This window comes from Plectropomus leopardus, chromosome 18, assembly GCF_026936395.1.
Source record: "Plectropomus leopardus strain MGB_pleo_1.0 chromosome 18, ASM2693639v1, whole genome shotgun sequence".
NCBI lineage: Eukaryota > Metazoa > Chordata > Actinopteri > Perciformes > Serranidae > Plectropomus > Plectropomus leopardus.
The window spans coordinates 26,060,664-26,077,825 of NC_142193.1; the positions used below are offsets into that span (position 1 = coordinate 26,060,664).

The 17,162-nt window shown below is 39.5% G+C and overlaps 2 protein-coding genes and 1 long non-coding RNA gene across 4 annotated transcripts in view; 2 read left to right on the forward strand and 1 right to left on the reverse strand.

The window, feature by feature from the left end:
- The window catches only part of LOC121956166 (uncharacterized), a 34,526-nt gene extending 32,326 nt beyond the window's left edge, over window positions 1–2,200 (forward strand). Inside the window, exon 3 of the long non-coding RNA XR_006106680.2 lies at window positions 2,063–2,200. This is a non-coding gene — a long non-coding RNA (uncharacterized LOC121956166). The remainder of the gene's footprint in view (window positions 1–2,062) is intronic.
- On the reverse strand, window positions 1,538–7,971 carry slc2a6 (solute carrier family 2 member 6). The gene is made up of 8 exons (XM_042504285.2): window positions 7,547–7,971; window positions 5,960–6,231; window positions 5,464–5,560; window positions 5,196–5,295; window positions 4,854–5,047; window positions 3,702–3,877; window positions 3,264–3,562; window positions 1,538–2,310 (listed from the first exon to the last, which is right to left on the reverse strand). The coding sequence occupies exons 1-8, from the start codon at window positions 7,598–7,600 to the stop codon at window positions 1,982–1,984; spliced, it is 1,521 nt and encodes a 506-aa protein (XP_042360219.1). The 5' UTR covers window positions 7,601–7,971; the 3' UTR covers window positions 1,538–1,981.
- Window positions 7,972–8,049: 78 nt separating this feature from the next.
- On the forward strand, window positions 8,050–16,361 carry ptx4 (pentraxin 4, long). Of its 2 annotated transcripts, XM_088069129.1 has the most exons (6): window positions 8,050–8,193; window positions 8,938–9,023; window positions 9,616–9,796; window positions 11,159–11,337; window positions 12,418–13,454; window positions 14,917–16,361. In XM_088069129.1, the coding sequence occupies exons 3-6, from the start codon at window positions 9,671–9,673 to the stop codon at window positions 15,594–15,596; spliced, it is 2,022 nt and encodes a 673-aa protein (XP_087925255.1). In that variant the 5' UTR covers window positions 8,050–8,193; window positions 8,938–9,023; window positions 9,616–9,670; the 3' UTR covers window positions 15,597–16,361. The 2 variants fall into 2 exon arrangements, with proteins under 2 accessions (XP_087925255.1, XP_042361527.2); XM_042505593.2 differs by lacking the exon at window positions 8,050–8,193 and having other exon boundaries at window positions 8,951–9,023.
- The last annotated feature ends 801 nt before the right edge of the window (window positions 16,362–17,162 follow it).

The following is a 17,162-nucleotide window of genomic DNA, read 5'->3' on the forward strand; positions in this document are numbered from 1 at the left end:
TAGTAATTAGCAGTCAGCTACTATTAACATTTTGTATATTATTACATATTGGTATGTAACAGTAAACCTAAATTTAAATTAACCTAAATTTAAATCTGACATTTAGATCGCAATTTATTAGCCTGTTAAGATTTAAAATAGATTTTAGATTTTTTAATAAATATAAAGACATTAACAATTACTTATAACATCTTCTTTTATGTGCAGTGTGCAAAATACTCAAAATATATCAGTTCAAAAATTTTAACCAAATGTTCATATTTGGTGCCCCATAGTCAAGCAGCTATAGAACTGCACCAGTAAAACCAGTGCTTTTGCTACTAGCAACAAAACACCAATCTAAAACCAACTGCCTCTGCTGTGGCTGCTGGAGTAACAACACCATCTTTATTTGACTGTTAATACAATAAGAAAAATACACTGTCATGTGAGCTCAGAAATAAAATGTCACATCCCTTTCACTAAAAAAAAGTTTTTTTCCTGCTCTTATTGCGATGCATTGTACAGGCTATATTTCATTATATTCACTGTGTAAGAGCACAATGGTTTTGCAATCTAAACATTACTGCACTGATGCTGTATTAAAGCTTTTCTCTTGCCTGTCATAATTGTGCACAATGCTTCAATAAGGTGCGGCCAAAGGGATTAAAATATCACAAACAAACACACACACACACACACACACACACACACACACACACACGCACACACACACACACTGAAACCAGTGCAGTATCCATCTTTGATAATTCTTGCCATGTCACTCAAACTGTACAGACTACACAGATTTGCTTAACACTGTGTTCTCAGCATTATAAGTGCATTAATTCAGACTCTCTAAAGTAATATCTACCTGAAAGTGTAATCCCATATTTTGCAATATTACTGCTACAGAGCTTTTATAAGGCCACTTTAAAGAGGTGTAAAATGTTGCCCATTTTATCCATTAGTACTTCTAACTATGTATTGTTTTCCTTAGCTAGTATAATCTACCTTAGTCTAACATACAATTTTTCTACTTATTACTTTATTATAATCTTTATTATAATTATTATTTGCTTTGCGTTTGCTTGTATGGTTTTAAACAAACATAGGCCACTGTATTATAAATGGCAGCAATAAGCACTTGCAGGAATTCTTGTAACATTAGGCATATATATTGCTCATAATTGGTATATTGTGCACTTGTGTATTTGTGTCCAATTCAATACTGTGCCAGGTTGATTTTTTGTCCAAATTTAATTTCAGTGCCCGTAGTCCATCCCTACAGTAGTTAACTGCTTTGAGTTGGCAATATGGAGATGAGTGTTATGGTATAACTGGGAGGAGGGGCGGCATAAATGTGCATCAGTGGCTGTTAGTCAGACTCAAATCTATGACACTGTGGCATGCGACCTGGCCTGCTCAGCCACCAGTGCGTTCCAGCAGCATCACTTCCTGTCCTCATTTTTTTAGGTCCACAAAAGATGATGACCCAGTTTGTTTGTTTTTTACCAGACAACTGGCAACTTGTTTGTTCAAATAGTTAATAAACATATCAGGACATTGTTTTATTTATTAGCTTTACATATTTTATATATTACACATATTCTTTGCGTTTTGTAGCTGATGTTTTGAAGTCAGTTGTCAAGAAATGCAGCCTATATGATATGATAATACAGAGAATGTCTGTGATACAGCAGCTTGTGGAGTGTTACTGTTCAAATTAAGTCTGTTAATTTTATAAACAAAACATTTGAAAATAGTTTCGGTTCAAACACCGTTTAGGCACCCGTGCAGTTTTAAAAGTGAGTCTTTGACAGTTGTCCATCTGTGTTCGGCTATTCTTGAAGTCCTTTCTCAGACTGTACAACATGGGTTAGGGTTAGGGTTAGCCTTAATACTGGTTGTTATATACTGAATTTAAAAATCACTTTGCACTGTCCCTTTTTCAAGGTCTGTTATTCAAATAACTCATTTTTGATCAAAGAAGTCTTTAGGTTCAGCTTGACTGTGCAGTGGAATGACTCCGGTTGATCGTGAAACTACGTCCCGTCCTGAAATAATTCTCTATTTCCTCCAGCGAGCGGCCACGAGTCTCTGGGATACACACGGCGTTGAACAGCAGACAGAGCACACACACCACCGTAAAACCCAGGAAGGGCACATACAGGCCGTACTTGTCCTCCAGGTGTGTGAAGGCGTGTGTGAGCATGAAGGCCGTCAACCAGCTGACAGTGACACACAGACCTGAGGCCACACCCCTGGCAACCAACGGCAGCACCTCTGACATCAGCAACCATGTGATTGGGCCCCATCCCATGGCGTATCCTAGGAGACAATGGACAATGTGGTAAAAGGCAAGCAGCTCATATTAAAGCAGGTGATGTCACAGTACAACAAAAGCACAGGAAGTCATTGATATGGCATGACCACATTATGCTCCATTTTTCACTCTTTTTGCTTCATTGGCTCTAAAAACAACAACTAAAGTGATTTGTTTTGTCCATTAGTCTTGATTTTGGACAGACGAGAGGAACATCCTTGAATCTAGGTAGCATCACATAACCGGGCTGTGTTGTTTTCTCAATTAAGGCGTTTTAGGAGTTTGAATGAGGAGATTGATGTTTACGTGTGACAGAAAGCAGTGAATCATGCTTTAAGAGCAATGACCTGAGGACATAACAGCTCTTAACATGTTGGAACACGATGGAAGCTGTGAACAACACATGCTTCATTAAATACATAAACACATGACTGACAGGTTATTACGTCTTTGCCCGACAAACCAGCTGCTTGTATCTATATATCCAAACGATGAGGCCAACTCATTCTTACTCCCAATGTGTCAAATGCTTATGTCCAATCAAAGGCAACGTAGGCTTGTTATGGTAACGATAATGGAGAGGCAAGCCCACTTATGGCCACTTATGAGGGGACAGTCCACGATTTCACAGAGGAATTTTGCATTCAAAACTTGCGGATGACTTTTGAAGAGTTGTACGATGCATCATGCTAAAGGGAGCCAGTTCCCATCGACAAGCGTCACCTGAAATACTACCTTATGCGAGTGTAAAAACTATTTTTTGCGATAAAGGGGAGTATTTTTCGAAATTGATGTGTTTCTACTGGGCATATTTTATATTACATTTGTGCAGTTCAAGGGTTAATTGAAACCCTGCCTACTGCTCTCCATTGAGCCACGCTGCGAGCACAGATAAAAGCAAAGGTTTTTTTGGGTATGGGATGGATTTTCAACAAAATGAGTTGCATGCAGCACTCACCAAATATAAATACCATGGTGCTGATTAGAGGAATGAGGCTTGCTGCAGCTTGGTGGCTGGCAACAATAGTGTTTCCAATGGCATCATGGGAGCTGTAGTCCAAACTGACTGTGAGGTTAGGAGGGGCGGGGCCTGGAGGGTAGGGTGTGGTGTGGGAGATCATGGTCAGAGTCAGAGATGACAGGAACATCAGCATGCTCGACATGTACAACAGGGCTTTGCGTCCTGCCTTGTCCATTAAGCAGGCTGCCACGGCAACAGAAAAGAGGCGGACTGCACCCACAAGGGCAGCATCATACCTGACGGACACAGAGAAAGGAGAGGTCAGTATCTGGGGCAAAGGTTAAAATAACAAACAGATTTGAACTTAAGTGTATTTTATCATCATCACTAATATCATCCGAATCAAGATATAGATGAACAGAAAAGATGTCTAACTTTGGCTCCAGGGTAACTTTGAATTGGGAGAAGATGGGCTCCAGGTAAACCAGGATGGGTGTGATGCCGGTCATCTGCTGCAGGAAACGCATCACCACTGAGATGATGATTGGTCGGTAGTAGTTGGGAGTGGCCAGCTGTGACCATGTGACTTTACCCTGTGTGCTGATGCTGTGCTGCATGGGGAGGCAAACGAGCAAACAGACAAAAATAAAGTGTGTGAAGTAGCTTTTTAAAAAACTAAAATGGAATAGGTCTTTGTCTCTAGCACGTAAGTCATTGAGTAAGTATGACAGCCCGGGAAAAAACATTTTTCTGGTGACTCATGTTTCTGCGAACCACGGATATGTTATATTTGTACATTTCAGTCGTATCATATCAACGTTTCTAAACTGACGTAGTTCTGATTACACATACATTAGCTGACTTTGCCATCATAAGGTTTAGTGGATGGTGGATGGCGTGGCACCTACATCAGACAGCTGTCCGATCACTGTCCAAGACCAACAAACAGCAAAACAGGTTTTTTTTAGTAAGACATTGATGGCATCACAAGCCATGTTTTCACCACCAAAACTGTGTTTTTTAGTGTTTTTAGTAGGATGTTGATGGCACCAAATCAGGTGTTTTTAGTTAGACATGGACGGCATTTCCAGTTGCAATTGTTCCACCTAAACCAGGATTTTTTTTTCGCCGAAATTTCCAGCCATCCATTTTCAGACTTTGGACTGAAACTGGCTTTCTAAGTGTTTTTAGCAAGACATCAAGTGTATTTCCAGTGTGATGGTGCCCCCAAAACTGTATGTTTTTTAGTGAAACATTGTTTGCATTTCCAGTTGTGATTGTTCCACAAAAACTGGCGGTTTTTAGCAAGGTTTTGTTTGCATTTCCAGCCATGATTTTGCACCTAAACTGGGTGTTATTTTAGTGTTTTTAGCAAGACATTGAGGGCATTTCCAGCTGCGATTGTGCCTCCAAAAATAAGTGTTTTTTTAGCAAGATATTGCTAGCATCTCCATCCATGATTGCGCCACAACCGAGTATTTTAAACACTATGTTTTTCTAAAAATAACCATATCCATGATTTGCAGAAATGTACAATGCCAACGTTTATTTGGGGGATTTGGTTGAGGATGATGTTAGACATCTTACCTTTATGGCACTGAGCTCAATTTGTGTGTCGTAGTGTTTTCCCCTCAGCCACTGGAGGGCCTTCTCAGCCTTCTGGTCTCTGCCCAGAACCAGGAGCCTCCTGGGGGAGCTCGGCATGAACGTCAGCAACACGACCATCAACACAGCTGGCACCTCCCCCGCCACTGCCAGCCACCGCCAAGGTACTACCAGACCTGCACATCATACATGTTACTCAGATTATGATGGCATGAGTAAAAGCTGGAGGCAGAGTCGTGCCTCTACATTTTAAGGATAAGAGTTTCAGCTAAATGTATAAAAACAATGTGGTAAACTGTTATTTATGCAGCAGTATGTTCTTACCCATGGCATAAAGCGTCAGGGCCCCAAACACAGCCGTGATCTGAGGACAGGAGCCCAGAGCTCCTCTCACTGCTTTGTGGGAGATCTCAGAGATATATACCTGTGACATAAACACACCAAAGACACGTATATAGTCACATGAACATATCAATTCAGGTTAAAAATCCATGATACAAACATGAATATTCACATAATTGTTGTCAGAATTGTCATACAAAACTATGTGGGGAAAAAAAGGAAATTAGTTTCTCTAACTGCGATAACTTACAGGAATAGATGCTGCGGTCATTCCCCCGGCAACGCCTGTGAGGAAACGGCCCACGTGGAGCATCCACAGATTAAAAGCTCCTCCCATCAGCATGTATCTGAGACACATGATGTGAGTTTTTAAAACAAACAATACACGCAGACTCATATGTAGACACCATGACTCATTAATATAAAACAATCTATGGATATTAAATTACTCAGAATAGACTATAAATGTGTGCAGCGGTGAAATGTAACTAAATACATTTAGTTAAGTACTTTACTTAACTACAGATTCTAGGTACTTTACTGGTACTGTCCTTTACTAGTAAAGCCACTGTAGATGTCAAAACTGTAGTGGAGTGAAAAGTGCCATAACTCTCTCAGAAAGAATAAAGTGGCGCATCCTAAGAAATACTTAGGTAAAGTAAGACATACTTAGTATCCTGAAGTACTTAAGTCAATGTACTTTGTCACATTTAATCACACTTTGACATCTGTGTTTTGTGACTGACCCAATAGTCGACGGCACAGCCGACATCATGATGCTCAGCTTCCGTCCAATCATGTCGTTGAGCAGCATGGCCCCCAGCCCTCCGGCTGCTGCACCCAGTGTGTAGATGGAGCCGAACCACGCCGCCTGCTCCGTGTCCATCCTGAGCCGAGGGTCGGCATCGGGGCTCTTGAGCTTTGGCAGGACCGGGGACGAGTACACCAAGGAGTAACCAAAGCTGAAGTTCCCCAGGACGGCCGAGAAGACGGCCAGGAACAGTTTGGAGTTATTGATCTGGGATGGAAGGATGTGGACAAGTTAAAATCAGTGAGTAACCTGAATACAGTAAGTAGATACTATATTTTGTGATTCAGAGCTAATTTATTTGCACTTAAACTGTCATTGTGTTCAAGTTAAAGGGAAGTTGATTTTAGTGTTTGAAAACTGCTGCCTGACAGATTGTGAGGTCTAAGAACACAGAGGGGAAGTGTGTTTTTCGTTCCTGGTTTGACTCAAAGTTAACTCACAGAAAATGTAAGTATGAACTAATGACAGAATTGCCTGCATGATGACATGTGAACTCTGGGAAATGTCGTCAAAAGCTTTACAGAAACGATTACTTCACCAATATTTTATGAAGATAAAGAATAAGTGAGCCACAGTGTGACAGCAGGTTTTTTTTAATTGACTTTAGGCAGGTGCATTTAATTTAATCCCTTTTACTCCTGTGAAAGCTTCTGTTTCAGCCATGATGCAACATCTTAACCAGAGTTAAGCAACTGCAATTCAGCATCACTTTTAAATCCCGGTTACCAGCAGAATCTCGCAGTCTGCAAATCAGTTTCAAATGGGATAATCAATAACAGCTCAGTAATAAGCCAAATAAATTTAGCACTTGTACTTTTTTGAATTTCTAACAATGCATGCTTGTTTATTTGTTTTTGCCTGTACTCCAACTCCCTGATGAGAATTTGATTCAGTAGATTGTAGGATCTGTTTAAGGGAGTTAATGTTTAGGGAAGGATGTCCCTGTAGCTGCGTGCACGTGATTGTGCCTCACTTTTTGGGTCTTACTTTATATTTAAATCATTTGCAGTTTTTTGGGGGGTTTTTTTAGGAAAAAAAAGCCAAATTTTTCTGAGCCTCTTAAATTTGATTATTTTCTGGTTGGTTTCTTAACTCCTCTATTACTGAATAAACTGAATATCTTGGGTTGTTGACAAAACCAGACATTAGAGGACATCATCTTTGGCTTTGGTAAACAGTGACTGACATTTTTCAGCATTTTCTGAAAATGCTGAAAAATAAATTATTTGGTCTTTTAGACCAAATAATTTATTGACAGATTAACTGACATTAAAAATAATCATTTGTTGCAGCCCTAGTCTTGCAGATCAAAATTAGAACTGATCTAATGTTACAGACCAGTCTAAAATAACTTAGGGAAACTGGAGCCGTGTCAGACGCCCTCACAATAAATCTGTAATCCTTCAACAAGTGATGGAGAATTAATTTGTTTTTTGTTCATATGAAATCAGTCAATCCGAATAAATCTGTGGGCTATTATTGAGATCTGAAGATCCATTAAAATACGTTGAATATTTCCTACCTTTGATTCAGATGATGTTGGTCTTCTGTTCAGCAGTGGAGTCTCTTCTTCCATGTTTGCAGTATGCACAGAAAAGCTTTTTATCAAAGGTGTCTGATTTGTAAAATCTTTTTTCAGGATCTGTTTGTTCTCCTGGCGAAAGGATGAAGCGTCACTGTCAGATAAAGTCCATCCTGTTCCAATGAAACTTCTAGTAAAGATTATCCTTCTTTGCAGACTAAGTTCGAAAAATCAGCTGGTGAAATAAAAAAAACTGTAGTGTTTACAACATCTGCACTTTTCCGGTGATGAAGCTGTGTGCGGTTCAGGGTTTTCCAGGCTGATAGACTGAACCTGAGCGTGGTGAGCTGCAAATACAGTCACAATGAAACTGAAACTAACAGCTGCCTGCGCTGGACTTCCACAAGAGAAACTGAACTACTGAATATTTTGAATAAGATGAATTTAGTAACTGTATAAAAGATCTGTTATTAAAAAATTAGTTTTGTTTTTTATTATTATTTTTGGCCTTTTTACCTTTAATTGACAGGACAGATTCAGCATCAGAGAGGGGGGTGACAGGCATTAAAGGGCCGAGGAGGGAATCGAACCTGCAGCTGCTGCTGCAAGGAGACATAGCCTCTGTACATGGTGCGCGCGCTCTACAGGTGAGCATGTCGGCACCCCCAAAAATGGATTTTTATTCAGAATTAGAATAATATCACAGAATTTGGATTTAAAATATTTGATATATTCCACTATTAATCCGAAAATGATAATATTTTTTGATGTGGGTCATGTAAACAGCATAATCTGTTTGGAGTTTACAAATTAGGCTTTTTTTTTTTAATTCATCATTTTCAAATTAAGACATGTAGGATATTCTGGTATTATTCAAGTTTCATTAGCATTATTTGGGCATGTGCACAGAGCATCTATATGCATATATGCATCTATATATTGGGTTATTTACCACAGTTTGTGGCACACGACCTCTTGCCCGTTTACAGTCAGCTCTGTGCGTTGCCATGGATACACTGTACACTAACCAAATAACCAAGAGTTTGCACGACTGGTGTAAAGATGCATGCCCCCAAAAAGGCTTCGATTTCTGGTTGAAAGAAGAAATACACCGTCATTTAAACATTATGAAAGACTTGGATACAATAAGATTTTTGGATATGCCCAAATATCGCAGTGCTGACCTTTTCAAGAAGGGAAATGAGTTTGATGCAAAACTTTGATAAAATCCTATTTTGGTTCAAAGAAGCAGACAACGTACAGTTTTCTATATTGTGCCGTGATGAACAACATGTTAGAGTATGTTGCACAGCTGCATGTATACAGTATTATTGTTATTATTATTATTATTATTATTATTATTATTATTATTATTATTATTTATTTTTAAGCCCAGTGCAAATAAAGCCCAAGTGTTGCAACCTGGACATGTGCAGAAAGCAGAAGGGAGGGATGTACAACATGATTCCTGGATTGGGTGAGTCAAAGAGAAAGCAGAAGAAGACAGAGGTCAGATCCCCACCAGTTGAGTAAGGAGTAAGAGGAAAGTACAAGCTGCTTCTACATCAGCCCACGCATCATGACATTTATGGCTGTTATTAATGACACACACAAGCACACCAACACACAAACACAAGCTTCATCTTCTTGTGTTTAATGATATAGAATAGTTATAATTTGTGGTACAAGGTAATGAAAACATCTTTTTTCAGCTCTGTCAGCTGAGTGAAATTGGGATGATCCACTATTCTAAGTTTTATTGAACGCTGGACATTTCAGCTTTTTAGAAGTTCGCGTTTCTTTGTGTTCATTTGTGCAGCAGAGTGAGAGAGAGGCAGAGAGAGTACCTGTTAAATCCATCTGCATTTCCTCCCAGCTCCCCAGTGATGTTGTGGAAAATGGAAAGTGTGTTCTTGTCCCAGCGTGTGGGTGTGCTTTTGTGTATTATGTGTGTTCGTGTGTGTGCATATGTGTTCATTGTGTGTATACAGTTTGTGTATCAAGACCAGCCCTTTTCAGCTTTATCTTTCTGTCCTCTATTTGTTCTGTTTGTTCCTTCCAACCTCCAGACATCCAGACACTGACCCAGGCTCCCTGCTGCATCTATCCCAGCTCCAGTGCACCATGGGCAGCCTCAGGCTCGGCCACTGGTCCCTTATCCTGGTCAACATGCTTCTGTTGCACATTCAGCTCGTTCAGGTGCAGAGAGTCGATCCGGTGTCCCAGAAACTACGACGACTCAGTGAACAGGTCAGTTTGAATCAGACTGTGTGTGTCACTGTGTTATTATTTTGGCTTTTTTTTAAGTATGCAAATTGATCGAAGGAGCAGTTGTAACAGTGCATGAAGAGTTAGTGCTGAAGCAACTATAATCTTGTAACTATGTATTTGTTAGTTACATCTTTATTTTGAACATACCAAATAAAATAGGAAAACAAAGTAAAATATAAGCAAGAAAAACAACACTAGAATGCCCAGCGGACATATTCATGAAATAAACCTAACCTAAATTCATGTCCAAAAAGGAGTAGGAGGAAGTAAATACATATCAAATCCTACTACCTTTTTTTTCAATTTGACTTTCCTTTGCAAAAATGTGGCTCCCTCCACCTTCCTCACTGCTGAATTTACTTTGTTTTTCAATGGCTTAGGCCTATTTAATGTGTTCATACATACTTTAATAAAAGTTTAAGTTAGAGTGCAAACCCACATTCACTATAAATGCAAACATGCTAAACAATAAGTTGCAACTTTGCTGCACTACCCCACTGTATAATCTCTAAACCCTACTTTCCATTTTAAAAACCAAACTAGAATTTCACTAAAACAACAAACAATACAACTTTTATATATAAATTATCTTAATTGTATGTACTTATATATGTACTTCTAATTTGGGTGCTGTGGATATAAACATACACACTCATGGAGAGAGTCATGGTAGCATGTGGTATTAGACTTAATTGAGCTGCCTATTTGTAAAACCACCAAAAACAGTTTGTCATATCTGCCCTACAAAGCCAAAACACAGTAACTATATATTCATTACATATCGGCTTTCTGACAGCTGTAATTATGTAAAAGTTAAGGTTATGACCAGGTTAGGTTAGCTGGTGGGATAACATTTTAGCTAAAGCTAATTGACCTGCTTTTTGCTGTTTCCTGTTTAAAAAAGTGTTTTCACTGTCCAACATCACCCAACACCATTTATAGCTTTAAAAACTAATAAAAGGATCTTAAAATAGATTCAAATGTATTTTGTAATTTGTTTTATGTCAGGTCTGTAACACTGATTAATAATCAGCCTAAAAGGCATAACATTCTGGTTTTACCAGTAATACCTCTGTTAAACAGCTAAGATAGGAGCTTTAATTTTACTCCCCGTTTACACCCCGTTTCTGTACACTTTATTTCTGTAGAGCACATATGTTATCATTTTGTAAAGTCCTGCAGGTATGCAGCTGAGATGATGATTGCTCAAGAGGAAAAGTCATCACAGAAGTGCATTGTATTTTTTTTTACCGTATTGAGATTTTGAGTTTTTTTCCTGTCCTTCAAATCAGTTACCAAACAGCTGCAGAAAGACTTGTGAAAACACATTTCTTTACACAGTTCCAGCAGTTCCAGGCGCTGACCCAGGCCCGATTGGACATGTTGGCCCAGAACCAGAACAGAAACTTCTCCGGGGGGCTGGAGAGCCGAGTTCAGGCCCTGAATGACCACTGGCACGACATGTCGCAGGACCTCGAACAACTCAAGCAGAGCACGACGCAGGAGATCGAGGGTCTCAGGTAAGAGCTCGGGTATGATTGTAAATATATGTTGTTGAGACAATTCTGGCAAGTAAAGGCCTCTTGGAAAGTAAAGAGTAGACTGAAGACAACAAACAATTGAAGGTAAAAGGTAAATCCAGTTTACTGTAATCTATCTTAGAAGATAAAACCCTTTTTCATGAAAAAACTAATGTTAATACTCAAACATTAGGTATAGTGAAGTTTAAAATGTGCAGTGTTGAGTTGGCTTTTCCTTTTAGGGAGAGTGAGAGGTAACAGAACAGCTTTTGGACAGTATACTCTGACTGGATTTCTTCTAATGTGTCAGAAATATACAGTATTTCCACATTTAAACATCTAACCTGCTGAGATATATAGAGAAGGTAGAGGGTATATTTATTGGTCGTTTTTCAAACAAACATACAGCAACAAACATAGAGTTGTATTTGCATGTTTTAAAGTTTTTTGGAATATAAAAAATATTACATATGTAATACATTTCAGAAAAAAATTATTGATGCTTCTCATATATTATAAAATATATAATTGTTATGAAATACACAAAAATGGGTGTATGATTATCATGTTTTGAAGTAAGTCTCTGAGAGGGAGTGGAATGATATTTGCGCCTATTTAAAAAAAAAGTCTTCTTGTGTGTTTAAATGTTTTTAATGACATAATATTTTTCTAAAAATGTCAATACACTATAATTCCATAAATACTGCAAAATTTTTAATGTATTGCAATTTAAAAATCTCTCAAATCTAGTCTTCCAAGTGAGGCAAAATGATGAAATGTTACTATTTGGTTCCGGTCGGATTGTGCTACATTATGCATTTTCAAATATGATAAAGCTATGGAAAAGGGGAAAATGTAAGTGTATACATCTTCCTACTCCTTGTTGTACATGTACATATTTGACAATGCTTATTTATATCATTTATAAGAATTTGTATCTTGAGAGTTTGCTCTAGAATTATTGCTAATTTCTTTTTGCTTTTTTTATTTTTATTTTTTTTACATGTTAAAAAAAAAACCAAATTAAACAAAAATAAATAAATAAATAAAACAATGTTTAAATGCTTATTATCATATCAGGGAGTGGAGTAGAAAGCTTGAAAAGAAGAGTAAACGAATGGAGGGTCGTCTGGCTCTGATGGAGAGGAACCTGAGAGAGAACCGGCGCCAAGCCCAGAAACAGAAGCCTGATCCCGGTCAGGATTTTGCTAACCTCACCCTGGAGCTCCAGAGCCAAGAGGAGCGGCTGGCTGCCCTTCAGATCCAGCGTGATGAGCTGCTCATTGGGCTGAAGGGGCTACAGGAATCCCTGAAGAACCAGGCACTGCGTGTGACCCGGCTGGAGGGCCGGCTCGGTGAGATCCTGCAGCAGAACGGAGGAGGCAAAAGCAGAGGGTTGTGGAGGGCGGGAGAGCCCTTCAACTCCAACGTCACACCTCAGGAGTACTATGAACCCAGCAGAAGAAGCCAGACACAGAGAGGAGGGAGGCCTGGGAGGATACTGGACCCCCAACACAGATCAGAGGATATCAGCTATTCCAGGACTGATAATCCTCTACAGCCGTATCAGTACCAGGCAACACCAAACCAGCCCAAACATTCAAAGACCCAGAGGATGAGACCTCAGCCAGAATCTCCTGTCCAGTATTCAAATCATAATCCCCCGTCCACAGATTACCTGCCCCAGCCTGAACCTTACCTTCCCCAGTCACAGATCCAGGTCCGAGCCCAGACAAGGCCTTATCCGATCCAGCAGGAGCAGCTCCAGTCTCGCCAAAACACACCTTATCGTCATGTCCAGGTTCAGCAACGATCCCAGTCTCAGTTATATCACCAGAGTCAACCCCAGTTACACAATCCCAGTCACCACACTTGGCCGCAGCCCCTTCCTCACACTCCAGCCCATCCTGAACTCAACAAAGACGGACAGAGCAGGACCAGTCCGGGGTCTCCACAGCCCCAGTCTGAGTCTCATCAGCCCAGTGTGAACAGGTGGGATGGAGGTGAGGAGGAAGAGAGTGACACAGAGGTAGAGTCTTCAGTGATCCACAGCTTCCTCCAGCATCCTCTGAGGCACAAGATCCCTGCACGACCAGTTCCCAAAAAGGATGCAACCAGTAAGTAGCCAGTCAAGTCAAGAGTACCCTGGCTCTAAGGAAGTGCACCACATTGTAGTGGCCAAACTGAAATTACAGCTCCCTCACTTATGACGTGATGTCATGGGGCCCAAAAAAAGTTTTTTCCCCATTGACTTACATTGGGAAAAAGACAACAGACATAAGTGTATACATATTTTTGAGTGTCAAACCTCTGCAAAATGACTTGCTTTACTATCAGAATTTGATCCATTTGGTCTGAAAACATTTGGAAGGTGTTGAAACGCTGCAAAATTGAATCATTTTATCCATTCAAGTTAATGGATTGCTCAACAGAGTCTCAAGTGGGCTTGCTCTATGGGCCTAATAATGCGAATATCTGGGTAATTTAATACCACGGAAAAAAAGCTTTTTTTTTGGCTTCTTGCACCACTGAGCAAATTTCACAGGAATGAATGGAGCCCTGCCACAAAAGCTGTATCCAAAAAGCTGTAGCCAAGAAGCTGTATCCACGAAGCTGAATAGCTTACAGGTTTATTTCTGCGGTATGCTGCCCACTGAATATCTGCAGTAGTGTTTTTTCCTGCTGGCCCCGCCCACGTGTTCCCCCTCGGCTCATAGATTGTGATAACGTCACTGATTTTTAAATTGTTTTGCTTGACTAAAGGAAAATTTTACAAATAAAACCTTAATGGAACAATAATTCATAACTGAGAGATTCATTTTTTTGGCTTTATTTGATAGGACAGCTTAAGTGTGAAAGGGGGAGAGAGAGGGGATGACATGCAGCAAGACAGGAATCGAACTCACAGCCACTGTGGTGAGGACGCAACCTCTGTACATGTGGCACCCGCTCTACCAGCTAAGCTACTGGGCACCCCAAGAGATTCGTCTTTTATATTATTGTTCTATTGGGAACATTATTTTTGGGTCCTGGGTGATTTTTTTCACTTCAATACTGCGAGTGGCCGTTCAGAAAAATTGGAAGCGAGTCTGAGCGGTGTTCCTACAGTCCTGTGTGGCACCAATGCTGCTTTGAAAAGCTGCTTAAAATATTAAAGTGACTGACATACACTGACTTGCAAAAGTGAGCAGTGACGCTCCGTAGAGTTGACGGCCCTCACAAACTTGCTTTTCTTTGTTTTAGCTTGTCTAGCCGACTGGTCAAGCTTGCTATTAAAATGATTTTAAAAAAAAAACACTACATAAACAAACAGTAAATATTTTTAACAATATGTACAAAGCTAACTGTGAAAAGTTACGTGACTAACTTTTTTAATGAAAAAAACACTCTGATCACTAAGGCTGGAGTCAAAGGTAAAATTATTGTAGAGTTCACAGAAAGTAAACAGATGTGAAGTTGTAAATTACATGTCGCACTATATTGTGCAAGTACAGAAATCTTTATTTTTTTGTTCTCTTAACTTTAGCCACCACATTTTTTATTAAATTAATGATGTCTTCTCTTTCCTTCTTGCTGTAGTCTGTAATGTGGACTCCATGCTTTTCTTCCCCTCGGCCTCAGCGGAGAACTTTGTCACCTTCTTCCAGACTCTCCCCGACCTTCCTGAACTTTCTGTGTGTTTGTGGCTCCGTGTCGAGGCCTCACATGTCGGCACGCTGCTTTCGTACGCCACAGACGACAACGACAACCAGTTAGTTCTGTATGGACGCAACTCCTCTGCCTCCTCCTCTGCTTCTTCATCATCTTCCCACCCCTTCTACACCTCCTCCTCCCTGGACTTCATCATCGGAGACCCTGTCTACCGCCGTCTCCCTGCGTCGTCACTCCTGGACGCTCGCTGGCACCACCTCTGCGTCCTCTGGTCCTCCATCCAGGGTCGTTTCTGGCACTACAGTGACCGGCGCCTCGCCTCCTCAGGCTCCAACTTCAGGAAGGGCTGGGAGATTCCCGGAGGTGGATCAGTGGTGCTGGGGCAGGAGCAGGACACTGTCGGTGGAGGGTTTGACCCTGCAGAGGGGTTTGCTGGGCGGATGGCGGGGTTCAGGGTGTGGAGCCGGGTGCTGAGTCCTAAAGAGGTGGAAGGGGTGGCAGAGGGAAGAGGTGTGCCCAGAGGAGTGGTGCTAGGTATGGAGGACATAAAGGAGGTACACGGGGAGGTGCAGCAGGTGGCGTGTGAATGTTTAGAGCACTGTGTGTGATCACGTTACAGAGGAGGATCATTTCTGCAGGGAATGCTAATTGTCTCTTTTCTTGCGTGCCTCTTAAAAGGCCAAATAAACACATTCTTCTCTCAGATTTATTTTTTTCATATTAGCTGGATAAACACACAGCATTATATTTTTTTCTGGAATTATAGGCTATGCAATAATAAACTGAATTTGATACATCAGTCAGTTAATACACTACAAAGGATCCTAGAATAATACAAATGTGCTTGTATATGTGATGTTTATATTCATTACTTTCATGTCAGCAATAATTCTGAAGGGTGAGTATCACACTGTTTACAATAGTCGTCTTCTTTGGGATTTTACATCCTTTAAGTTGCATCACTGCGTCTGTTTTCAAAAGTGGATAGTTAATTTGGAATTAAACTCTTCAATTAGTGGACTCAGTGTTTTAATCTGTATTTGTCACTCATCTCTGTATTTCATCAAAGACTTTGTTTTTATTTAATCTTAGATTTAAAGTTCGCTCATTTCAGAAACACATTGTCTTTCTGATCCATAACAGACATTATAGATTATGTAAAAGAACAGCCTATTATTATTGATATTTAGTGTGACTAATTTTGATCATCATCATACTATTAAATTACCTTTTTGTGGAAGTCTCTGGACTTATTTTTAATTGATAGCCACTGTATGACTGTAGTTAAAGATATATGTGAATCTGTCTTTTGGATTGTGAATAGAAACTTATATTGCATATTTTTATATGAATAAATTTGTTAAAAACGTCCACTTTGCTTTTGTTTTATCCTTTTGCTGCGTCGATAGGTTAAAAAAATCCAGCAAGATTAAATGTGTGTATGATCTGGACTCCAATAAATGAATGATGAGAGCTGTACAAAATAAAATGCCCTGCACATTTTTTGGCATTTTTACTTTCTGTCATAACCCAATAATAATAGTGTGATTTTCATTTAATTTAATGTACTTGTATATATATATATATATATTGATGTCTGCTTCTGTGTGCTGTTTCATTGTCTTTCTCTCTCTGATTTTTGTAATATTTTTAGTTATCTACAAATGGATTAACATACACACTGGAGGATGCCTTGATCAAGCCCCATTGACAGTTTTTTGCATCCCTCATCACATTTTTGTTGCTCTATATTTCATTTGTATATGAAAACACATAAACTAAACTAAATTCATCACATCTCCTGAACCAAGCATGATAACAAAGACAAGGTTATGTGTACCCCTATGTTTTAATGAAAAAAGAAAAAAGTATCAGTAGAAAAATAAATCTTAGAATAATAAAATAATATAATAAGAAGAATAAAATATATAGAATATACAATGTAAAGAATATGCTATAATACACTGTAAATAAACTAATGCGCATAAATCCTAAAAACATTTTAAATATATCCCTTGAATAACACACATATTATCCATATACATATATATACACATAAATCAATAAAAATACTTAAATGCTTGGTGAACTTAAGGCTTGTTGGCACTGGTTGTTTTCGCACTCAGACTTTAGTTTTCTACCAAAAAAACGGTAAAAACTACAAGTCCCAGCAA